The sequence below is a fragment of the Narcine bancroftii genome, chromosome 6, assembly GCF_036971445.1.
Source record: "Narcine bancroftii isolate sNarBan1 chromosome 6, sNarBan1.hap1, whole genome shotgun sequence".
In the NCBI taxonomy this organism is placed as follows: Eukaryota; Metazoa; Chordata; class Chondrichthyes; order Torpediniformes; family Narcinidae; genus Narcine; species Narcine bancroftii.
In genome coordinates, this window is record NC_091474.1 from 212,111,916 (window position 1) to 212,139,060 (window position 27,145).

A 27,145-nucleotide genomic window follows, 5' to 3' on the forward strand; every position below is an offset into this window, starting at 1 on the left:
TCTTGCTGAAGTCTGCTGTTCTAAGAGGGGTCATGTGATTTTGCTAACAGAAAGGGAAAATCGTGCCATTCTTGTTTTTTTTTGGGGGGGAGGGAGTTGGAGACAGTCAATTTACTTAGTGCTGAAGACTGCAAATTTGCAGACCTCCTGCAAGACCCCATTTGAAGATGGGTTTTGAGTTCTGAGTTCAGCTTATCCTAAACCTTTGTAGTCAATTACAAAAGGATGTGGCTGGTTATTGTGTTTCTCCTGAAATTGGGGGTGGGGGGGTGGGGGGGAGAACTCTTTGTGGTAACCTGGAAGAAGAGGTTATCTTTTGGAAAAACCCACAAGGGGGCAAGTTTCTTCGGCAAGACTCTGAAGTGGCTGAATGTAGATCAGTTTGTTTGTGTCCAACGAACAACGAATATCTTTCTGAAACCAACAAAGACCTTCCTGAGCGGTAACAATTTAAGTTTAAACACCAGAGCCTGGTGAAGATAATAAATGTTAAATTCTGTGCACAGAATGGAAAATTGCCTGATACCAGTGAACTTGGAGAAGTGAAAAGTGAATGATTGGACAGTGAAACAAAGAACTTTCCTGAACATTACATACCTGTGCACTTAAAATTAGAAGATGGAGGTTAAGTTTATAGCAATAAGTTAAATATTGATATTATTATGCATGAAGAAAATTAAAAACATTTTTGTTTACATAACCATTGTCTTGGTGAATTTCTATTGCTGCTAGTTTTTGGAGGCCCCTGGGCTCCTAACAACTGTTACTTGATGGTAGACATGGACCCAGTAGATCTTATCCATGTTATGAGTATTTATGGTTGTTGTACAAAAAGGGCCTTCTGTGCCTCTTGCTGAATGAACAAAGTGGAGCTGAGATCCACATTGTGATTGTGGAATAACCATTTATCCAATTCACAAACACATTTCCAGAGGTACCGCCAGCTTTGAAGATCTTTGAAGCCCATCTGTTGAATCGCTCTTTTCCTAGAATTGAAATATTAAGAAAAGCAGATGGCAAAAAGAGTCACCTGAATCTGTAAAACCCATTTAACAGTTACAGCAGATCACCTCATCCAACAGCAGAAATGAATTATAAATAGAGCCAAATTTTTAAAAATTGGGTATTATTTTCCAAAGTATTCTGCAATTGACTTTGATCTGTATCAATGATCTTGAGTCTACTTAATTGTCATGTCTGCAAGGTACAGAGAAAAGTTTAGTTTTACATGCTCTCCTGGCAGCATGCAAAAAGGTCACCAATTTACAGAAAACGACACAGTAAGCAAACAACAGATAAAAAGAATAATCATAACAATGTTTGAACTAGGTTTCTAGCATCTTCACATAGAGGCAAATTAAATCATATTTGCAGGAAGAGAGGTGTGTGTACCCACCATAACTGTCCCATCTCCTGGTACCCTCCAAGTTGGCACATGCTGTCCTTGGTTGTACAAGCCTCTGCCATCATAGCTGCTCCTCTCATTCTTCCAATAACCATTCCTCACTATCTCATAATACTTCAGTGACAAAAGGGAAATCCAGAACACTGGTGGGTAGGTTCATTGGGCATCATTGGGCTGTATGGATTTCATGGGATGGAATTGTCTTCTACTGTGCTGTATTGTTAAAAAAAATTAAAACAGTTGGGTCCAATTGGACTTTTTTACCTGTTTTCTTTGACTCTCAAGACCACACAGTGGTTAGTCAAAAGATGAAGAGCCAAATGTCAGAAGATACATGGCCAATTGGTTAGGAATGAGGGTACCAACATGTACACAGCACTTTGCTGTCTCCACATAATCATTACATGTGTGAATGGGCCAAATGTGTTTCAATGGACCCACCAACACTCAACTCTTGCACTGATCTCAAGGATGAATAAACCCCTTGCAGGACACATGGGCAGCACCTCTTCCATGAGTGGAGTGGGTCATGAGTGATGACCTAACCAGAGAAGTTATAAACTGGAGTAAAAGCTTCTCCACACACTGCTTCCAAATTATTCCTGGTAAATTGGAGAAATGCATTAGGTTCACATGTGTACTTAGAGTAAATAAATCCAGGTAGCCTGAAAACTTGGTCAATTTCATAACCATATTGAGAGACATTTAAAATGTTAATTGTCAGCACTTTAATTTTAAAACACTGCTGGGGCTGAGGTGGGTGAGTGTCAATTTTCATTCCAAATTTAGGAAAGTACAAACACCAAAAAAAAAATTTGGAGAAACACAGGAACCTGCAGGTGTAGCAAGCTTGGGCAAACAAAGAAAAGCTGGGAAAGACTCAACAGGTCAGGCAACATCCATGAAGAGTAATGATTGGGTTGGGACCTTTATTCAAAACTAGAGTGGCAGGAAGAGGGAGCAAGCACAAAAATAGGTGGGAGGGGTTGAGGTGATGGACAAATGGATAAGGGAGAGGTGGAGAGACAGGTTGGGAGACCATTGGTGTTGGGGGTGGGTTAGGGGAAGAGTGGGAACAGCTCAGGGCAGGTGTTATATGAAATTAAAAAAAATCAGTGTTTATACTTTTGGCCTACTTAGGTGAAATATGATGTGCTGTTCCTTATATTTACATTTGGCCTCTCTCTGGCAATGGGGAAGGCCAAGGACAAACATGTCTACATGGAATGGGAAACAAAATTAAAATGGCTGGCAACCGAGAGTTCCTATTTACGCAGGTGCTCAACATACACACATTCGTCTCATTTCCCCAATGTCTCCCACACTGTCATAGATCTCATCACATTAGGAGATCTCTCCTCTACATCCTCCAACCTCAGTTGACCAACCCTGCTTTTCCTTCTTACCCAACAGGACTGTCCTGCTGGACCCAGACTACTCTTGCCCCACTGAACATATCTCTTCATACCTGCCTCCCCTTATCGAGTGCTCAACAGGAGAAGTTCAGAGAAATTATGGGCTGAATTCAGGCAAGTGAATTCAGGGTAGACAACTTGGTTGGCATGGACCCATCGGGCCAAACGCTCCATTTCTGTGTTGAAAATTCTATGGTTCTAAAATCAAAAATCTCGCTTAACTATGACAGACAATTTGGAAAGTGGAAATCGAAGAGCTGCAATGCTGAATAGGTTCTGCTTTTTCAAGGTTTGAGCAAGGGCATGAATTTTTTTTAAGCAGAGCTTAGGCCAAATATATATCAAAATTCAATCTGCAGTTACTTTTACTTTTACACAGTACTAGGTATCAAAAATCAAACTGTTTGCTCCTGATCATTAAGTTTCTACAACTCAATGATTCTTCTGGCACATTTAGAGGTAATACCACTTCAACCCTTTGTATTGCACCAAGTAAGACATGTTTATTTCAAAGGTACAGAATGAAAGGACTGTGCCAATAGTGTATAATTTGAAGTCAACAGAAAGTCATATCATAAGCATTTTAAACAAGAGACTACATAAGCATTTGTAGGATGCAACCAGAAATTAATTATATAATTTAATTCATGATGCCTGAATAGTGGGGGGGGGGAAAGAGGTGAGAGGTGGGGAGGAAGGGAGGACCACAGGCTAAAAGGTAAGAGGGTCACAGATGGATAGCAGCAGAAGACTCTGCCTTCTACCAACATGATCCAGGGTTCAGATGGCTGCCAAAGTCAGTGCCATGGAGAATATCCTCTCAGCAACATGCAAAGCATCAGTTATTGTTTAACCCCCATAAAATTACAGGATTAATTCCTGTGATTATATATTCAAACATACATACATATTTTCTCTACCAATGTCTCAAAGTAGCTATAGTTGTGCAATGATTTCACATAAATATCTGAGTGTACAAATATACACATTACAAATAATGACAATGTACATTCTTAAAAATTCAAAATGTGGAAAACCAACTCCTAAACACAAACTGAAGGCTGTAAACTTTCAATACACGTAATCAAATATTCTGTGGAATAAAGACATCCTTGAAGCAAGTTACTGCAAATTCAAAACTAAAAGAGAGATTCCTGTATTACAGGCCTCAACCCTCACAATTCTGATGGATTGCATTTCACAGGGTGACTCATAAAGAACTCCATGAACCATCTTGTTCCACACAGAATTTCAACTTGATTTATTCTTAGCATTTTGATTCTGGTGATTAATTGAGTTCTTTTAAAGAGTTGAAAGCATGGGAAGGAACAAAGTTTTCTTGTTCTTGGAATTGATAAGCAGAGTTTATGCACCTTGCAAAGTAAACTGTCAGGTATCCTTCAATATTATTACTCAGGTGAAAAGCTAACCCATATCAAAATAATTTAAAAATGTACCCTGGTAATATTCAATAAATTAATCGATACCTTGAAATAAGGCAAACATGTAGTCAATGGAAATCCAACCATGAAGACAGAAACCTTCCATTACCATGTGCCTTTTACACCATCAGTTTTTACTGTCATTGAATTGAGGGTCCAACCTTTAATGGACTACATGATTCACAAAGATAAAACTTGAGAGTAATGATAGAAGCTCATGATCTAATCTGGCTAGTGGCTAAAATATAATAGATAGTCTAGAGGATTTCTTCAGCTGCCTGCAGAACAGATATTAATTCCAATGCATGCAGGGGTCTCTTCAGGACTTAAAAGCACTTTAACTAGTTAATTGGTCAGGTGCCCATGTACGCCAATCAATGGGGGCCATTTCTGGAACAGGTCTTTCTGACGAAGTAGCCTGTGTTTATTTCTATTGACTTTCACGAACGCATAGTCACTGGGTTTCCCCATGGAAATGATCTTAAGCCCTCACTAGTATTGTTTAACAAATACCTTGATGGATCATAACATGTATCAGTGATGTAAAAAGCTAAACAAGCCTAACTTAAAGACCCACGGTGGGCAGGGGGGGGGGGTGGGGGGGGGGGAGAAACTAATCAGACTGCAATATATATTTCTGAAAATGCTCCTCATATTTCCTTATAACTCAGGAGGCCATTTGACCCACTGGGTCTATGTCAGCTCTCAGAGCACACCAATCAGTTCAACAGCTCACTTATCTCCCTGAAGCCAGCATCTTCTCACATACCCATCATTTCCCTCCTTACACTTAACTGCCCTGGGGATATTAGCCAATTAAAACTACCAGGACATTTTTGGGACATAGGAGGAAACTGAAGCACTTGGTGGGAAGCCATGCAGTAACAGGGCCAAAGTGCAAACCTCCCAGTGATAGCATTCTAGGTGAGAGGATCAGATCCAGATCATTCAAACCTGAGGCAACTAAGCTCCAAGAAAACATAATTGCCAGTTACAGCACAATTTTCACATTGATGGTACAGATTTAGCTGGAAAGTCCTGATATTTCAGTCAAATGACATTTGAATTCAACAGTGCCTCTGTGCAGAGACTTTGGATTGGTTGGCAAGATACAAAATAGAATTCTCCCAGAATTCAATGCTTATTATCATATCAGAATAACCCAATGTTTATTTAACAGACAAAACTGGGTCATTTGACTGAAATGAGGTAATTAACTGCACAATAAACATGGCATTCTTCAGGATTTATCAATATTCAAACGGTCCTTTTGGTGCATAGACATGCATACAGTACCCGAAGCATGTGAGGCTTTGGTAACAGAGGAATTAATATGCCCTCTCTCACTCAATGGCCATGCGATATTGATGAGTTTATTGTCATTATATTGGTACAATGTATAATTGCAACAAAATTCTTATTTGCTACAGCCAAACAGTACACAAGATGCATCAACTTCAATAGTATACATTCAATTACCCCAGTATGGATAGAGATAATAAGTATTAAGGATAGAGAGATAAATGTTCGCAATTACAGTTAGTGCAAGAAACAGAAGTGACATTTCAACAGTGCAGACAGATCATTTTGGTGATCCTGGAGTAGTTTATGTTTAGGGAAATAAGGAGGTTCAAGATTCATTGGATAAAAACTGCTCTTAAACATTGAGGTGCTGGTCGCCAGGTTTCTGTACCTTCTTCCCAAGAAGAGACCAGGGTGATGAGAGTCCTTTATGATCTTGGCAGCCTTTTTGAGGCAGTGCCTCATGTACATGTCTTCAATCGATGTGGGGGGGGGGGGGGGGGGGTCGGTCAGAGCCCATATCAACTTGACTATGTTTGCAACTTTCTGCAACCTTCTTCATTCTTGAACAGTTGAATTACCAAACTGGGCTGTGATGCAACCAATATAAGTAAAGATGTACTTCAGGTAACACATTTGTATAATGTTCACTTTTTTGTGATAATGCACATACATATTAAAATTATAAATGGCAAGTTGATTTCAAAAATATGACATGGATTTTTCATTTAAACCACATTCATCAGAACCACTCAAGAACTTGTGCAGAGAGTGCGGGATAACGAACTGCAAGATGAGCATCCACATGCACACATCTTGGTGATATTTGGTTCTGTACAATTATGGTATCTCTTCAATATTACCTCAACTATTGTCAACATATCTCATTTAAGCATTTTGTGCAATAATTTATGATGTACAATATGCAAGACCTTTGCATACAATTATGGCTCAAAGCTTAAACTTGTCAACCTAATTCTTGAGTGTTTCTTGTTTATGATTTACAAAGGTGATGGAAAAATGGAAAATTAAGTGAAGAAATGTTTGATAGGAAGAATAGAAAAGCAGCATATTTTTACATGGCAAGAAATTAATACATATTGAGATACAAATGAACCTCAAGAGTTCTGGTACAGCCAGCAATGGTACATTGGCATTTATTGCAAGTGGGTTGGAGTAGAATAAAAAGGGGGCCTTGCAGTGTTTGTACACCAGCAACAATGATTTGGTCACCAAAGGAATGATGCATCTGGCTTGCAGATAGCACGGTATGGATTCACTAAATTGGTTAACCCTAATTGAGAGACACTGAATAGGATGGGCGTGTATTAACCAGAGTTCAGAAATATACAAGGTAATTGGCTCAATGTTGAACACCTGTTTTACTTGTGTTAAGAGTATTAAACTGGAGGCTTGGTTGCAAGATAGTGAATGAGATGAGAAAAACATCTCAGAGGGTTGTCAATCTTTTGTATTCTTTACCCTGAGAACTACGGATATTCAGGGGTGAGATTGACAGATTTTTGGTGGTCAAGAGAAATAAGGGATGAGGATTTCAGCTCTGGATGAACTGAGGCAGGAGGACATCCTGTTGGAAATAAGTGGACGTAAATGCATGTGCATTTGGTCTGAATCTTATTTTGTGGTCTTATTCTGTTTTTGACAAGCTGACAACGAAATGCATGAAAATGGAGCTTATGGTTGGAATAGCAAGTGATAACTTTATGCCACGTATGAGCTGAAGTTTGGGAGACCAACGTGAAACATTGTTAAATGCAAGCTTAACAACCTGCAGCACACAGCAAGCCAAGAGAGCATTTGTTATACATCGGCAAAATAACCCTTCAATCACAGTTGATCCAATGTATCATTGTGTTTTTCAGGTGCATATTTACTTGGTCTACGTGGAATAAGCCAATCACACATTTGGTGATGACATTATTGCCTTTGTGGTCAGCATATGCTGATTGATGTTTGGGCAGAACAATTTTTAACCCGTCTGGGTTTTGCTCATTGTACTCCATTTATTCTAAATGTATAGTTTTCTCTTCATATTTGGCTGACATGCAGGATTTCCGCTTTATGGTCCTGTGAAATATGTTTAGTATAGGAGAATGTTTGGCAATGAAAATTTCAAAATAACTGTTCCATACGATGTCAAGTATCCCTTCTTCTGCTTAATGCAAATATTTGTGAACCATAATTTAACTTGAGTACAACCAGAAAAATACATAATTACTTAGCTAAAGGGTCGACTGCCACAAGATGCATCATATTCTTGGTCTGCATTAAATAAGACTTGCTGTTGACAAAAGTTTTGGGCGGTACAATTAATATGGACTCTTCAATGGTAATGCATACAAAAATACAATAACCAAGACTTGGCAAATCAATATCTCGGCAACAACAAAAAAGCTTTTAATACTTTATCACCAATCATGTGATCATTGCCATAATACTGGAGCAGGCAATTACTGGTGTTGCTCCAGCAATAATCTCAACAGGTTTTCTGCAGAGTAGAGACTGAAATGACTGCAGTAATTCCTCAAAACTTCTCAGTATTTAGTGTAAAGTATTTTCAAAAGGAAGACCGAGAGAACACCAGACACCTCCAGCTGAGATTCATTCATACAACTCTCCATTCTTCTGAGACTCGCCACCTGCAAAATGTGCTCAGCAAACATTGGAAATTGTCCTTGTTTTATAGCATGACATTAATATTTAAATAGCAAGTTTGTTTTTGGCGAAGGCAGAACACAGGTACAACACTGCTCAAATGAACCAAACTTTCATAAGGCAAGATGGCAAGCAGCAAACAGGATCCATCCAGTTTAAAGAACTCAACAGTTTTGTGTACAGTTGACCCATGATACTTCCTTCTTACACCATAACAGCAAGGAGTTTTATTGTGGTAAGCTGGGATATAAAGCAATAGTCAGCGACATAACAAGAGGAATCATTGTTCTGACGTGTTCCAATATTGATTAGACAAGTTTATAGCCAGCTCTGCACAAGGCAAATATTTGGGTTACAGGTGGCCTTCAAGGAACTATGGTTCAGAATCCTAGGAAAAAAAAGAACAAAAGTTTAATAACACAGAATCATACAAAACAGACAATAAAGGTGGCCTTTGGCCCATTGTGACTGTCCAGGTTGAAAAACGCTTTTTCCAACCTAATACCCCAATCATCAGATCCACAGCCTCACAGGCCATCTCTTCAAATGCACGTTCAAGTATAGTGAAATGTGATGATAGTTTCTGCTGTTACTGCAGTCCACTTTTCCAATATCCTCTGGGTGAATTTGTTTTTATCCCCCTTTCCCTGCTAATTCCTCCATCAATTACTTTAAATCTGACTCATGCTTTTTCAACTCTGCTAAAGAGGTCCTTCCTATTTATAATTGGAAGGATGGCAAATGCAGCCTTCTGTGTCCAATAAAAACACCCCTACCTATTTTTTAAATTCCTAATGGCTACAAGTTTCCCCTTCTGACAACATTCTTGCATATTTTTTGGCACCCTCTCCCTTGCAATCAATTCTTTCCTGCACAGTAATATATCTCTTCTCTCTTTGGCTTGGCTTCGCGGACGAAGATTTATGGAGGGGGTAAATGTCCACGTCAGCTGCAGGCTCGTTTGTGGCTGACAAGTCCGATGCGGGACAGGCAAACACAGTAATATATAGTAATATATAGAGTATACCTATATACAGTACTCATATAAAGTCTAATCAGCATTATATACAGTTCTACACAGCATTCTTGTATTATCTGCTTTGACCAATGAAGGAAAGCATTCCATTTGTCACATTAAGTGCTTTATTCACTTGTCTTCTTATCATTCCAGATCTCTGGATATACTCCCGCAGGTCTCTGTACCCTTACCTTGTTGGATCTCTCCAAACACATCATCTCACAAGTCTTATTAAATTCCATGTACTACTCTCCCACCCAAATCATCAGACATGTAAATCTCCATGCAATCTTTGGCAAAAGACTGCAGAAAAAATATATTTTTTTGTTTACTTTGGTAAGTGCAGTGAGACCTACATTATCTGATCCAATGCAATTCAATATTCCAATAAACTACCAGAGTTTCCAAGGACACAAGTCTCCCCTTTGTACCTTTTTATTTTATGCTTTTTGCTTGGTGAACATGATTACAAAATGGGGCTATTTCAATCATTATTGTACTACGAACTACAATTTATGGCTCACAGCAGAGTGGGAAATTCAACAGAGAAGGACTTCCAGTTTTCATTCCAGGTGCACTTCTGAGTCTAGAATAAAACTCCTGGTATCTGGCACCTATGGGGGTTGATAGATGCCATTGCTTGAGATTTTAAAACTTTTGTATTTTTTACCTATTTATTTTCCGCAATTTATTTTTGCCAGTTGCTTGAATTCTAAATGCATACATTACTGGTTAAAAAAAAGACGTGTTTGAACAGGCAACAATTACTGAACTCCCATGCACTATTTCTATGTAGGTGTGGCACCACTGTGGACTAACCTTACCTGACGTTACAGAAACGAATACAAACTTGATTTTAATGAATTTTTAAATATATTTTCAATGATGGTGACAGCCTTCACTAAACTCGCAACAATAAGCATAAGTAATCCAAATATTTTTCTTCAAATAAAAGGCTGACATGCAACTTAAACAGAATGACTCTTGAAATAATTTTATTAATTATATTAGTATGAGTCTGTGACCCAGACCGCAATGTCACATTGAAATGCAGATTTCACTTTGGAATGAAAGTGAGTGAGGGCCAGTGGGGCAACAGCGCAGAGGGGTACTCCTACCTCTGCAACTCCACAAAGATGGAGGTCAATGAGCAGGAGGGTGTAGGCATGCAAGGTGTTTCCAGAATGGATCTATCCAAAAGGTAAGTGCACCTCAGTGGAGGATGGCAAATGCAGACAGTGGAATGGGTTAGTGCATTGACTAGATAAATGGAGTCAAGATCATCATTCCTTCAAATAGTGAAGCAGGTCGAGGAAACACATAACCTACAAATTTATTAAAACCACAGAATGCTACAGCATAGAAAACAGGCCATCTGGCCCTTCAAGTCTGTGCCAACCATCATTCCACTAGTCCCATTAAACTGCTCCAATTCCATAACCCTCCAGACCTCTCCCATCCATGTATTTATCCAATTTATTATTAAAACACAATGTTCCCCCTAAACCTTTAAGCTTAAAACTATGGCCTTGCATTTATCTCCCCCAATCTAAGAGGAAAAGGCCTACTCACATCCACTCTCTATACCTCTCAATCTCCATCAAATCTCCCCTCATTCTTCTTCGGTCCAAGTGCTTACCTGTGTAATCTTTCCCTGTCACTCAACTCCTGAAGACCCAGCAACATCCTAGTAAATCTTCTCTGTACTCTTTCAATCTTATTGAAATCCTTCCTGTAGTTAGGCAACCAGAACTGCACACAATATTCCAAATTTGGCCTCACCAATATCTTAAACAACTTCAACATAACATCCCAACTCCTTTACTCAATACTTTGATTTATAAAAGCTAAGATGCCAAAAGCTTTCTTTACAACCCTGTCCACCTGCAACACAACCTTCAGGGAACATTGTATCTATATTCCCAGATCTCTTTGCTCCTCTGCATTCCTCAGTACCCTATCATTTACTGTGTGTGTCCTACCTTGGTTTTCCCTTCCAAAACACAACACCTTACACTTGTCTGCATTAAACTCCATCTGCCATTTTTTGGTCCATTCTCCTAGCTGGTCCAGATCCCTCTGCAAGCTTTGAAAATATTTCTCACGGTCCACAACACCACCTCTCTTTGTGTCATCAACAAACTTGCTGATCCAATGTGCGGTTAGGGTTAGGGTTAGGTTGTCAATATGTGGGCAGTAGGATAATCATCCATCTTGTGCTCACCGGTTTTCTCTACCGAAGGTTCTGTGTCACTGCCACTTTAGGTTAGCTCAAGTTTTCATTACTCTGTGTCTGTTTCTAACCCCTGTAGGGTTTGGTTTATTTTCTTTTTCTTATTTATTAGTGTGTTTCTGTGCGGTCTAGTGTCCAGGTAGGTCTGCCGTAGAGTTGAAGGTGGCGTGGGAGTCTAGTTGGTCAGGAAGTTCAGCTAGGGTTATTGAGGAATTAGGTAATAGTGTGATGGGCTAGGGGTGTCCCTGTGGGTTCCCTGGGTTGCGATTGGGGTTTCTAGGGAGTTCAAGTAGAGATTATTGGAGTGTTTCCAAGGGAGGGGTTGGCCTTGGGGGTAAGGCTGGGCTGGGGTTGGGGTGTTCCTGTGATCTTCCTTGTGTACCCTTAGTTCCAGTTAAGGTGTCTAGGGAGTTAAGATAGGGTTTAGTTGAGAGTGTTTGAGATTGGAGTTGGCTTAGGGAGTGTTACTTAGGGTTGTTTGGGGAATTAGGGTTAGGTTTAGTGTAGGGTTTAGGTGTCCTTGGGATCCATCTTGTGTTCCCTGAGTTCCAGTTAAGGTGTCTGGGGAGTTCATACTGGGTTAGGGTTAGGGTACATCTAGTCTGTCCATGCCTTTCAAATTTGAAATGTTTCAATGAAATTCCCCTCTCCCCAAATTCTTCTAAATTCCTACCAATACAGGCCAAGAGCTATCAAATGTTCCACATCCTTGTGAAATCATCCTTGTGAACTTTCTCCAATGTTAGCACATCCTCTCTTAAATGAGTTGCCCAAAACTGCTCCGTGAGGTCTCACCAGTGCCCTATAAAGCCTCCACAACATAACCATGCTTTTATATTCCACTTCTCTTGAAATTAATGCCAGTATTGCATTTTCCCCTTCTGCTCTTCCACATCCCCATGTATCATCTGCAAACTTGGCTACAAAAAAAAAGTGGAGGTTAAACGTTTCTTCGAACTCCTTCACAGTTTAAAGAAATGATCTAATTCCATAATCTAAATCATTGATATATAATATAAAAGAAGTAGCAGCAATGGCAAGCCCTCTGGAACACCACCAGCAGCTGGCATCTGACCAGATTAAGATCACTCAATTCTGACTCTGCTTTCTGCCAACCACACTTGTAGGTTTCCTATTATACCACGGGATCTTATTTTCGTCAGTAGCCTCACGTTCGACACCTTGGGGATGACAGACTGGTAGGTTTTCCCAGAACACACTTTTATTTCACTTGTTTATAAATGAGAAGTAGACATAAGAGTTCCAGTGATCGCAAAAGGGACTACAGGAACCATTGGACAGCAGAGTTCACAAAGTCCTCAGTGCCAGTGTTGAGGAAATCAGACTTAATATTTCAGTTCAATGAACTTCCATCAATACTTTGAGGTACTTCCTACATTTTGTGCTTTCATGCCAATATAAAGCATTGCTATTTGAATGGAAATCTGTGTTTCCATGAATGTTGTTGGCCTAGAAAATAAGTTAATTGAAAATTAACTTCAGAGGCCATTGAAGTCCAGAAAATGCTGAAATGCAAGGGTGCTTGATGCTCCATCAACAACTCCAAAAGACTGGAAGTTATGTAAAACTGAGAGGGTTTTATTGGCCACAGAATGGAGGCACATCCATGCAAGTCGACTGCCCTGAACTGGGGAGGGGGCTGTGAAACAGTCACCTCTATTCAGGAGTCTGGGGGAGGAGCCACAGGTACAGTTGACCAAAGGGCCTGCCCAGACGGTTATATACAAACAGTGGTTTACCACAGTGCACAAGCCATGTGCACCCAGTTTGTGAACCTTAAGTTTATTAAATCATTGGCAGCCTTTGCTATAGGAGAGAAAGAAAGAAGAGAATGAGAGAAAGAAAGAGAAATAAAGGGAGAAAAAGGAGAAAGAGAATGAGACAGAGTGCAAGAGAAAGGAGTGTGGTGCAATCAATGACACCTCGCAGACAAGAAGCAAGAATCGAAGGTTTTATTGATCAGAAGACCCAGACATGCCTCTACATGCTGCTGGCTCACGTCCAAGGCAGGTATGAGGGCAGAGACTAGGGCTCTCAGCCTTTATTAGGGGATCTTATGGAGAGGAGCTACAGGTACAGAAGGCAGGACAGCCTGCCCAGCCCAGTGAGGACATGTCTGGACACACCCACAGTACTGTGTTCCACCACAAGGAAAGAACAAGAGAGAAAGAGAGAGGGAGAGAGTCATTGTTATGTAGTCTCTCCATTTCACAATGTCTCAAAGCATGTTACAAATGACAAAATGTAGTCTCTGTTGTCATTTGGGAAACACAGGAACCAATTTGCACTCAAACTCTCACAAACCACAATGCAGTACATTAAAAATTCAAAAATAGAAGTCCTTAAAACAGGAAGAACGAGTTCTCAATTAATAGTCTTGGCTTCAGAATCTGACTAATACTCTTGGCTAAGCTAAAATCTACAAAATTATGTGTACAACACCTCTGTAAAGCATGCTTCTTCTCAGAGATAATATATTAAGTTACATAGTTTTTGATTCAGTAAGGAATGAAAGAATATATGAGACAATAAAATCACTTAAGAACCCTCAACACAACATTTGGAATTAAAATTTTAAAAACCATTTTAAACACAATATTCTTTCAGGACAAACAATGAGTCATGCAGCAAGCTACAGTTCACAACTGCATGTACTATTTTAGTTGAAACACAAGCCAAATTCCGCATACTTTGTGGAAATAAAATATCGAATTGAACAGGGAACAGCAACTCAACTGCCCAGTGTGGCACAATTTATCACAAATCATTTTTGTTTTAATATACAATTCTTATTTATGGCTAGAGATTTATTGGCATGGGTATGGTCATTAACACCATGCAACATCCATGCAACATGCAGCGCCGTTCAATGATTTGCCTTACCGATTTTACATTATGGAACACAAGTAGTGTCAGAACTCCCTGTCCATGGCTGCAGTTCAAGATTGTATTGGAGCTTTGTTATGACCTAGATTAGAGTCAGTTTGGGGAGTGAATGGGGCTCTCAGGAGGTGATCAAGGACTGACATAAATACCCATTATTATGGAAAGTTTGAGAATTCTTGGAGGAAAACTTGGAAAGCCCTGAGGAGTCATTGCAAATGGACTGACTTCATTGCACATGCATCTGATATGGAAACTGCAACATTCAGTCATGAGCAATTTGAGACTGGAATTCCAGATCCAATTTACAGTGTGACTCCACCTCACCTACGTTAACATGTTCTATTCTGGAAATAACTGATTTTCAGGTGCAAGGTACTGAAAAACAATCTAATTTGATATATTCTTCTTTGGCTTGGCTTCGCGGACGAAGATTTATGGAGGGGGTAAAAAGTCCACGTCAGCTGCAGGCTCGTTTGTGGCTGACAAGTCCGATGCGGGACAGGCAGACACGATTGCAGCGGAAAATTGGTTGGTTGGGGTTGGGTGTTGGGTTTTTCCTCCTTTGCCTTTTGTCAGTGAGGTGGGCTCTGCGGTCTTCTTCAAAGGAGGTTGCTGCCCGCCAAACTGTGAGGCGCCAAGATGCACGGTTTGAGGCGTTATCAGCCCACTGGCGGTGGTCAATGTGGCAGGCACCAAGAGATTTCTTTAGGCAGTCCTTGTACCTTTTCTTTGGTGCACCTCTGTCACGGTGGCCAGTGGAGAGCTCGCCATATAACACGATCTTGGGAAGGCGATGGTCCTCCATTCTGGAGACGTGACCCATCCAGCGCAGCTGGATCTTCAGCAGCGTGGACTCGATGCTGAATTTGATATATATGGGGGATATTTATGTACCTTTGAAAACAATTTTCCCACCAGACCCATGGCTTAATTTTTTTCTGCTGCCACTCTGAGGTGGAATGGCCTTAGTGCAGCAAGTCAATCTCTGGTGATGAGTCTGATTGAAGTTTACTGCTTTATAAATCCATCAAACTGCTTTTAAATAGTTATGATTATAGATGCAAACAGCGTGAAAGGAATAATATACCAATAAAAATAGATATGACAGTTTAATGTTTTCAGTTAAAATAAAAGGCTAAACATACTTTTCTAAGCCAGGTCAGTGGCCCCATTTACATTAAGTGACAAGTTCTGCTACATTACATCAGCCATATTTGCTATAAAGCCTACAAACCAAGTAAGGGTTCCTCATTTCAACTGAACCCAGTGGGGTGGGGAGAAGGCCGGCTGCCATCAACTTCAGTGCATCCTTGACTTCCATAGTACAATGTACAGGCACTCAAGTCATGATTGCACTGTTAGCCAGTGGTTCTGTGTGGGATCTTCAGCTATACTTTAGTATAACAGGAAGACTTTTATGGTCTTACATCAAATTGTTTGGAAAATCTAGTGATTCAGCATTTGGCTGACTTATTAGTCTGGAAATGAGAGCTAGGGGCCAGGATATGGACAGAGTTGGTGGTCTGGAGGGTGACCTCGGCTTGGGTCAGGATGTGAGGACACAGCTGAGGATGAGGTTAGGAACGTGGATGAATTTCCAACCAGAGCTGGCCTCCTGAGTTTTTCCACTCAGTTTAAACGTCAAGTTCACAGAAAAAAAAACATGCAAAAGAAGTGAAATAAATATATTTTTTCACACTGTGACCCATATCAATCAAAATAAATACAAACATTTCCCTCTTAAATATACACAGTGGCATTTTCTCCCCTTTTTTCCCCCTTACCTTCCCTCCCCCCTTCCCACCCCCCTCCAAACCCATTAAATGTTCAACATATACAATACAATAAAACCATTAAACAATGTCATCACACAAAGAAAATAAACAAGAAAATTTTGTCATCTACTTTTACACACTGGATCAAGTCATTTTGTCTTCTTATCATTTTAGGGGGTGGAGGTCTGAGGCAAGCCCTCTCTGTTGAGTTCCATGTACAGTTCCCAAATTTGTTCAAATAATGTGACTGTATTTTTTAAATTATATGTTATTTTTTCCCCAATGGAATACATTTATTCATTTCCATGTACCATTGCTGTACTCTCAGACTCTCTTCTGATTTCCAAGTTGACATTATTCATTTTTTTGCTACAGCTAAGGCTATCATAATAAATCTTTTTTGCGCTTCATCCAGTTTGAGGCCTAATTTTTTACTTCTTATATTACTTAGAAGAAAGATCTCTGGATTTTTTGGTATGTTGCTTTTTGTGATTTTATTTAATACCTGTTTTAGATCTTCCCAAAACTTTTCCACTTTCTCACATGCCCAAATTGCATGTACTGTTGTTCCCATTTCCTTCTTACAGAGAAAACATTTATCTGATAATGTTGGATCCCATTTATTTAACTTTTGGGGCGTGATATATAACCTGTATAACCTTGTGTTTATTATATTCTTCATAGTTCCAGAGCATAACTTTTCCCATGTTTCATTTTTTATCTTTATGTTTAAATCTTTTTCCCACTTTTGTTTAGGTTCATAGCTTATTTCATCATTTTCCTTCTCTTGCAGCTTGATGTACATGTTGGTTATAAATCTTTTAATTATCATTGTGTCTGTAATCACATATTCAAAGCTGCTTCCTTCAGGTAATCTCAGTCTGTTTCCCAATTTATCCTTTAAGTAGGCTTTCAGTTGATGGTATGCAAACATTGTACTGTGAGTTATTCCATATTTGTACTTCATTTGTTCAAATGTTAATAAATTATTTCCCAAAAAACAATTTTCTATTCTTTTAATTCCTTTTCTCTCCCATTCTGTAAAGGAAAGGTTATCTATTGTAAAAGGGATTAGCTGATTTTGCATCAATAATAATTTTGGTATTTGGTAATTTGTTTTTTTTTTCCTTTCTAAGTGAATCTTCTTCCATATATTGAGTAAATGATGCACTACTGGTGAGCTTTTAAATCGTATCAGCTTTTCATCCCACTTATAAAGTATATGTTCCGGTACCTTCTCCCCTATTTTATCTAGCTCTATCTTAGTTCAATCTGGTTTTTCCCTTGTCTGATAAAAATCTGATAAATACCTTAATTGTGCTGCTCTATAGAAATAAATATGTTTAAATATTAATAGAATCAACATACAATGGTTGGAAAAATCTGCAAATTCAGCACTACTGAAATCCCAAGGGTGCTGGATGTATCTGGGCCAAGCTCATTTCCCATGCAGTTTAATGAATCACCCTGTAGGTGGTGCCTCTGCCCACAGGATGGGCTTTTCATATTTCTGAGTGAGCTGAGAGCAGATGTTACTCCTTACTGTGTAAAATCCCATTTAGTTCAAATTGAGAATTGAACATGATGAGCAAGCAACTCTAAAAATCTAGAGATCTGTAAATATCATTGCGATTCCCTGGAATTTCTTGAAACCTTGCTTCCCGTTTTTATTACCTCAACCTTTCCTCTAGCATTGCAAAAATAAACCTATTGGCTCAGTTTTGAATACAGTCAAGGATCGAACAGATAATTCTAAAAACTGTATAACTAACCGAATAAAGATTTTTAAACAAATCTCAGTATAAAAATTGCACAAAAACCCTGATTGGAAGCAAAGGGTGGGAACTTCTCGGAGATTGTGATGCTGCCTTCAGGGCAGGAGTCAAGAGTACACTGAGATCAGCCAGGGCTGAACTCTGCAATCCAGAAGGCAAAGCATGGGTACACAGAGGATTCAGAGACAGCTGTGTGACACTGGTGACAAGAGGCGCATGTGGCAAGGGATCAAGACCATAGAAGATCACAAGACAACCTTACGAGTAAAAGACAATGACGCCTCCTAACCAGACAGACTGAACATCTTGTATTCACAGTTTGATGAGAAGAACACACAGATGCTGAAGAAACCTCCGAGACACCCTTACACCCTCTGATTAGCCATGGCCAAGGTGAGGAGAACCCTATCCAAAGTGACGAACCCACACAAGGCAGTGGGACCAGACAACATATCTGGTCAGGTACTGAAGGACTGCGGAGACCAATTGACAGAGGTCCTTATGGATATCTTCAGCACGTCAATGCAGCAATATATTGACCCACAGGTTTCAAGACAGCCACCATCACCAGTATCAGGCCTCAATTACTTCCCCCCCATGTGGCAATGACCTTCACCATCATTAAATACTTTGAGCGCCTAGTGATAGAATGCAATCAATAAAAAAGCACCTCTCAGAGACATTGGATACATTTCAATTTGCCTACACGTGGAACTGTTCCACTGATGATGCTATAGCCTTGTCCCTCCACTTCATCCTGACCCACCTGGAGAATAACGCCTGATACACCAGGCTGCTGTTCATTGACCAGCTTAGCATTTAATATGATCATTCCCCAGAGGCTGGGACTCAACATTCCTGTCTGTAACTGGATTCTAATGGAAAGACCACAGTCTGTCCGGGTCGGCAGCAGAATGTCGAGCATCATCAAATCAGAAGTTGACACCATTCTACTTCGAGGCTGTGTGCTCAGCCAGCTCCTGTTCATGTTACTGACCCACAACTGTAACACCAGATCCAGGTCCAACGGAGTCATCAAGTTTACAGATAAGTTTGGCTTCATTAGCAACAATAGCCCCTTTCAAATTGCAGCACTTGGGTAGCCCCCCTGGGACCCGGGTAGCCCCCCTGGGACCCGGGTGCGATTAATGGGACAAAGTTACCTGTTAAACTGCCGATCCGGTGATTTAAGATCTGCCCCCCCATGAAGACTCAGTAAGTGATACGTCACGCACTCACAGGAACTATTGGTCGTCAGTGTCTCTCCCCCACCCCCGCCACTGGCCATCAGTAGTCCCACCGGCCATCAATTACCCCCTCCCCCAATCAATCACTACCCCTCAGTCGGTCACCCTCCCCGTCAGTTCCCACCCCTGTCAATCACCACCCACCCTTCCATCATGCCATCCCTTCCCAAATACACTAAAACATCTTAAACATAATAACAGTACATGATAATACAATAATATAGTAATGTATGACCTTAGGTCATAAGGTCCTAAAGGAGTAACTATTACTCCCTTCTTTGATTGGCCTGACCCATTTTATACATTGTAGGTAAAATAACAGCAGGAATGGCTTTTGCTGACTTTGTAATTTTTGTGTTTCCCCCTCTCCCCCCTCCTCCCGCTCACTCATATCCCCCCCGCCCCCCTGCTTGCTTGCTCCCCCCTCCATGGTGTCAGCCTTGCAGAGGCTGAGGTTGGTGTGGGAACTGGTGATGGAGTTAGCGTGAGCACCGGAATGGTGTTGGTCTGGAGTGGGACCTGTGTTAACAGAGGCATCTGGGGTTACGGTATGTTTGCAGTCGGGGTCACCAGTGGAGGCAACGGTGGCTCCAGCACCTGGTCGTCAGGGACAGGGGTTAGTGATGGGGGTGTGGGAACCTTGGGCTGGGATGCAAACTCACGTTGGAAGCATCAGGAGCTCCACCTACAGGCAGCGGGGGCCAAGATTGATACCCACATCAGAGGTAATGGGAGATCTGGCCTGTGGTGGCTGGGGATGGTTGGAAAGCCACTTTGGAAGGTCAGTGATGGTGGGCATTTGGGGTCTGGGAGGTAGGTGATATTTGTAATTACACTTTGGTTATATATTCAGTTGAAGCAAAATAATCAATTCTAAAGAAATGGAATTTTCCAAGCACTGCCTCAGATTGCTTATTGTTTAAGAAAAATATTTTTATTTAAATTTGACTCAACCATGCTCAAATCAGAAGTTGACACCATTCTACTTCCAGTCAGCTTGCCAGTTCATACCTATGGGTTGTTTGTAAATCAGACATCTTCAGCCTGGGGACTGCCTGTAAAGAAATAATAGAATATGCTCCCATTCCTGCTCCCTCCATACTCCTCCTGCCCACAACTTTCCAATTCCTGCTCAAACAAAGAATTTCCCATTTGTTCTGTTCAAAAATATAATTATTTCATCATCATTTCGCAGTGTTTCAAAGCACAATTAACTAATCAATTTCTATATAATCTCACAACATAAACCCAAACTGTTTTAAAAATAATTTTATATCCAAACGTTAACGTTAAAAATGTTGATGGTGATGTTACATCTGATCTCCTCTAATTTTGTCAGTAAAAGAAACTCCTCTAATGAATGTTATTTATTTGAATTTGCATTTAAAAAAAACCAAACTCAAGAGTTGTGTTGACATATGATGCTCATACGATAATTAACATAGGTACGTTACTTGATTTCAACATCACAGTGAAAAAGAGGGAAACTTAGACGGCACAAGATCAGAAATGAAATACAAAATTACTGAGGCATAAACTACAGTGGCAGGCTGGGCAGATTATTGTGGCTGCAACATTTTTTCCTTTGAGCAAGGTATGACTTGGAGTGTTTTTGCCTTGATTTATAAGCATTATTTTGACAAGTCAAATGCTACTTTAATAACAAAAACAGCCTCCCTAACCTCTCCTGTAGAATTCAGCTCCCTGATCCATCTTTGGACCAAGGCCATGATGAAGTGAATGGTCCTAGATAATGTGGAGCAGGTTATTGGCAAAAATACACCATTTAAAAGCACTGTGAACAACATTTTCCATAACTTTGCCTAGTATCCAAATAGATTGATTGGAATACTAGGCAAATAGACTGATTGGAATACATCTTGGAATTCTCCAGCTTTTCGTGAATAAGGCATACTTAGACAATCTTCCACTTGTCAAGTAGATAGTATTGTTGGATCGGATTCCATAATCTTTTCTGTATCCAATGATGTTGGCTATTTCTTGATACTGTATTGTGCGGAGAGCTTCAAATTTGTTGCATACTGGTTTCTATTGCAGTGGGGATCTTTGGAGGAAGCGGAGATGGATCATCCACTCTGAACTTTACATTGTGATGGTTGTGGAAGTTTTGGCCTTGTATTTCTTGTTGCTTGGAGCTGCACAACAGCATTCAGGATGGGGATGCTCTTACAGTCTGATCTTATAATCAGCTGCTTAATTGTCCACAAACATTCAAGTTAAGTCTATTGTCATAGGACTGTAAAACTCAATGAAACAGAGTTCTCCAGTCTTCAGTGCAAAACATGCAGACACAACCAGACATAACACACATACAGACAAATAATACATATACAGGACAAATATTTTATCTATAAAAATAAATACATAAATATTGTTTTGTACATATGAGAGTCTCTGATGGTTGGTGTGAGCAGTTCCTTTGATCATTCATCATTCTCACTGCCCATGGGAAGAATCTATTCCTTAGCCTGGTGATGCCGGCTCTGATCCTTTTGTATCTCTTCCCAGATGGAGCTGTTGAAAGATACTATGTGCAGGGTGGAAGGGGTCCTCCATGATTTTGCACGCCGTCTTCAGACAACAATATCAGTAGATCACATCAATTTGGAGGGGAGGGGGAGGGAGGGAGGAAAGAGAAGGAGACTCCAGTGATCCTCTCTGCCACTCTTATGGTCCTGTGGATTGATCTCTGATCCATTTCTCTGCAGCAACCATTCCACACTGTGACGCAGCCAGCCAGGATGCTCTCGATAGAGCTTCTATAGAATATTGACATGATGGTGGCCAGTAGCCTTGCCCACTTCAGTCTTCTCAGGAAATGCAGTTGCTGGTGCGCCGTCCTGACAAGTGAGGAGATGTTGAGTGTTCATGATAGGTCACGAGTTAAGTGAACTCCAAGGAACTCGGTGCTCTTCACTCACTCTACTACAGAGTTGCTGATGTGTAGTGGAGGGTGGTCATTCCTGATCCTCCGAAGTCCATGGTCATCTCCTTTGTCCTTCACAATAGATTTGGCAGAACTATGGAATTTGATCTGATCTGTTGGTTACAAGATCATTCAACTCCCTTCTTCTGTATTTGTAGTTTATAACAAGTTGCAGCTTTAGTCGCTCTTCAATTATTTTTTGGTGCTGCTCCTGCCAGATTTTTCTTCACTCCTTGATGAGTCAGCATTGATCCCTTGGTTAATTGTAATTATGGAGTGAGGAGTTATGCTGGACCATGAGGAAACACATCTTGGTGAGATGCTTTAGGGATGATCAGTTCTGAGTTGCCAGATCATCTCTACCAATGCTGACATGCAGAATTTCTACTTGTCACACAGGAGAAAGAATCTCAGGGTTGTATGTGATGTCATGTATGTACTCTGACAATAAATCTAAACTTTGATGCATCTACCATAGAGGGGCCCGGCAAGGGCGAGAATAAGCAAGTTTTTTTTGCCTGATCTTGTTCACTCACCATCTGCAACCTTCAGGACTTAGCTAGTTTTTATCAGTGAAGATGCTTCCAAGTCATTCTTTGTGATGGACAATGAAATGCTTGTTCTGAATGGTTCTTTTTAAGTTTTGATCAACCTGCAAAAACACTAATTAATCAGTTGGGAGGTGGAATAGGATAAAAGGTGGTATTTAAATTTCCATGCCCATTCTTGACCAGACATCATGAAACTTTCTGAGACTTGGTATCAATGTCAAGGATTCCGGATATTTGCATATCAATGTATTGCCTTCTCTGATGGGACACGACCTACCCAGGCATTACAATGAATTTGCACAGTATGATTCTGAGCATGACTAAGTCATGCTAGTTCTCCCTATTTACACTGTGCTTGGATGTTTGCAGGTGGAGGCCACACTCAACTGAGTGTAATTTTGCTGTGTCTGAATTAAGACCATCTGGCATTTCCCGAAGTTGTTCTTGGTTTTATAACCATGTAACCATTTAAAGCACAAAATCAGGCGAGTTTGGCCCTACTAGTCCATTTCGAACATCTTCTCCCACCTCGTCCCATTGACCCGCATCTCACCCATAATCTTCCACATCTCTTCCATTCATATACCGATCCAAACTATCCTTGAATATTAACATCGATCTCGCATCTACTACCACTGCTGGAAGTTCATTCCACACGCCCACCACCCTCTGCGTGAAGAAATTCCCCCTCATGTTTCCCTTAAACTTTTCCCCCTTTACTCTCAATCCATGCCCTATTATTTGAATCTCCCCCACTTACAGTGGAAAAAAGCTTATCCACATTGACTATCTGTCCCCCCTATAATTTTGAATACCTTTATCAAATCACCCTTCAACTCACCAGAGAACAGCCTGCTCAACCTTTCCCTAAAACCCTGAAACCCTGGCAACATTCTCGTAAACCTCCTCTGCACTCTCTCTATACTGTTTATATTCTTCCTGTAATTCAGTAACCAAAACTGCCCACAATATTCTGAATTTGGCCTCACCAATGCCTTGTACAATTTCAACACAATGTACCAACTCCTGTATTCTATACTCTGATTTATGAAAGCCAACATACTAAATGCCTTCTTCATCACCCTATCCACATGTGATTTAACTTTCAGAGAATTATGTACCATGACTCCTAAAGTCCTTTGTTCCACTGCACGCCTCAACTGTCTACCATTTAACATGTATGTCCTATTTTGATTAGTCCTACCAAAATATAGCACCTCACATTTATCAGCATTAAACTCCATCTGCCATTTTTCAGTCCACTCTTCTAACTGTAACCTTTCATAATCTTCCACACTATCCACTAACCTTTGTATCATCTGCAAATTTACTAATCCAATTTACCACCCGATCATCTAGATCTTTAATATACATGACAAACAGCAGTGGACCCAGTACCATTCCCTGAGACACTCCACTCCACTGGCCTCCAATTCGACAAAAAATTTCCACCACTACTCTCTGGCATCTCCCATCCAACCGTTGTTGAATCCTTTTCTCTACTTCATCATTAATATCTAATGTTTCCACCTTCCTTATTAACCTCTTATGGGGAACCTTATCAAAAGCCTTACTAAAGTCCAAATAGACAACATCCACAGCCTTCCCCTCATCAACCTTTTTAGTAATCTCCTCAAAAAAAGGTTCATTAGACATGATCTACAACGTACAAAACCATGCTGACTACTCCAAATCAATCCCTGTCTTTCCAAAGAGTTGTGTATACCATCTCTAAGAACAGTTTCCATTAATTTATCCACCACCGACATCAGACTTACAGGTCTATAATTACCAGGTTTACTTTTGGATCCTTTATTGAACAGCGGAACAACATGAACCACCCTCCAGTCCTCCGGCACTTTCCCCGTGGCCAGTGACATTTTAAATATTTGTTCACTAACCTCCCTCAGGGGCCTAGGGAATATTAGGTCAGGACCTGGAGATGTATCCACCTTGATCTTTTTCAATATAGCCAACGCTACCTCCTCATTAATTCTTATATTATCTATGAGCCCCCTCCCATATTTCTTCACTTCATCTGGCTCCATATTCTTTTCCTTAATGAATATTGAAGAAAAAAGAATCATTTAAAATTTCACCCATCTCCTCTGGCTTCTCACGGAGCCTACCCCCCGATCTTCAAGGGGCCCAATTTTATCCCTTACTATTCTTTTACTTTTAATGTACCTATAGAAACCCTTTTGGATTTATTTTTACTTTTCCTGCCAAAGCAGCTTCATATCTCCTTTTTGCCATTCTAATTTCCTTCTTAGGATGTATATATTTTTTGCATCCCTTCTTTGCTATTTATACCTGTTGTACACATCCCTCTTCCTCCAAACCAAGTTTGCAATATCTTTTGAAAACCAAGACTCCCTACAGTTTCTAACCTTTCCTTTAATCTTCATGGGGACAGACCGATGCACTCTCAGAATTTCTCTTTTTAATATCCTCCATTTAACTGTTACATTCTTCCCTGAAAATATTTTATCCTAATCCACACCCTCCAAATCTTTCCTCATCCCCTTGAAATTTACTTTCTTTCAATCAAGAATCTAAACCTTTGGCCCATCTCGATTCTTTTCAATTACTACCCTAAAACTAATACTATTGTGATCACTAGACCCAAAGTGTTCCAACACAAACCTCTGTCACCTGACCTACCTCATTCCCTCATAGGAGATCCAAAACTGCCCCCTCTCGAGTCGGATCTTCTACATATCGATTAAGAAAACTTTCCTGAACACACTTAAACTCTACCCCATCCAGCCCTTTACTGTATGGGTGTTTGGAAAATTGAAATCTCCCACAACTACCACCTTGTGTTTATTACACATATATGCAATCTCCTTACAAATTTGCTCTTCTAATTCCCTCAGCCCATTTGGTGGTCCATAATACACTTCCATTACTGTATTCATGCCTCTGCCATTCCTCAATTCTACCCAAATAGTCTCATTGAAGATCCCACCAAACCATCCTGCCACAGCACTGCTGTAATGTTCTCTTAATAAGCAATGTAACTCCTCCCTTTTATTCCCCCACCCCCCCATTTTATCATGCTTAAAACCACGGAATCCTGGAATATTTAACTGCCAAACATGCCCTTCCTGCAACCAAGTTTCACTGATGGCCACAATATCGTATTTCCATGTAGCCATCCATGCCTTAAGCTCATCCTCCTTCTTTACAATGCTCCTTGCATTAAAATAAATGCATTTGAGAGAAATATCCTCCACATATACTCCTTTGGTTACCAAGGACCTTTACCTTCTTCCCTCCATTTATTTTTTATGTTCTGTTCCCTCCATTCCTTCCATTCTAGGTATTCTTCCTCCCTACTCTCATTCTGATTCCCTTCCCCCCCCCCCACTAGCACGTGGCACAGGCAGCAATCCTGAGATTGCCATCCTTGAGGTCCTGCTTTTCGACTTCTTCCCTAACTTTATGCAATCTGTTTTCAGGACCTCATCCCTACTTCTAACTATAACAGACATGATATAACTGAGTGGGTTGGTAACCACATTGGCAACAATGACAAATTTCCTTTTCGCAAGGGAATTTTTACAACAATTATTACTAAAGATATATATTTTTTTAAAATCCAGGCCACCATGATGGAATTTAAAATCAGTTTTCCAAATTGTTAGTACAAGTCTCAAATTCCCTCCCTATTGTTTAGTACATTTGCATTCTATACCATCTACAAACTTTGAAATTATATCTTCACCATGAAGCCCAAGTGTTCAATATTCATCAAAAGCACTGTTTTATTATGAATTCCAGAGAAACACCTTTGCATTTTTTCTTCCCACTAGAAAAGTTACTATTCAGCATCATTCTCTGTTCCTAGTCAATTAGCCAAATTTTGCACCCATTGTGGTGCGCTGTCGGTCAGGAGCAAACACACAAAATCAAGAGACTGTACAGCAGGGTTTATTCGACATAAACATCCACAGAGCCAGCTGTGAGGAGAGCTGCTGTAAACTCTGAGAGTGAAGCCCGGCTCGGGCTTCTATCCCGGAGGGTGACTGACACGCGACAGGGCGTGGCTTGGTCTATTCAGGTCATCTGATTGACAGCCGGCCAGGAGTGGTCTTGTCCCCATGCTCTTCTCCAGGTACAGAGGTTGCCCCCTGCAGTAGGTCAGTGGTGGACCACCACACCCATTTATTTTCTACACAGTTGATTGCATTTTAAAGTCTATATACAACAGCAACTAAAATTATACTCAATCTTTTCTATTACTTTCAAGATTTCAAATGATTCTTGTTGATTTTCAATTATTTGCCTATGCTTTCCAAGGGTAAATTTATTTCCTTGTATAATATTTTTAACAAGTTCTTAATGAAGTTAACTGCCTATGTGGTAAAGAACTAATTTCAGAAGGGATAACGTAAGAAAGGAACTGCTCACATTAACCATTTGAGACTCTCTTATTCATCAAGCAAT

At 40.3% G+C, this 27,145-nt stretch overlaps 1 protein-coding gene across 3 annotated transcripts in view; it reads right to left on the bottom strand.

Annotated features, from left to right (window-relative positions):
- Nucleotides 1-3,311: 3,311 nt before the first annotated feature.
- The window catches only part of sh3bgrl2 (SH3 domain binding glutamate-rich protein like 2), a 104,163-nt gene continuing 80,329 nt past the window's right edge, over nt 3,312-27,145 (bottom strand). For all 3 annotated transcript variants that reach the window (XM_069887418.1, XM_069887416.1, XM_069887419.1), the window contains one exon: nt 3,312-8,628. In XM_069887418.1, the coding sequence (XP_069743519.1) occupies nt 8,614-8,628 (15 nt within the window). In that variant the 3' untranslated portion in view covers nt 3,312-8,613. The remainder of the gene's footprint in view (nt 8,629-27,145) is intronic.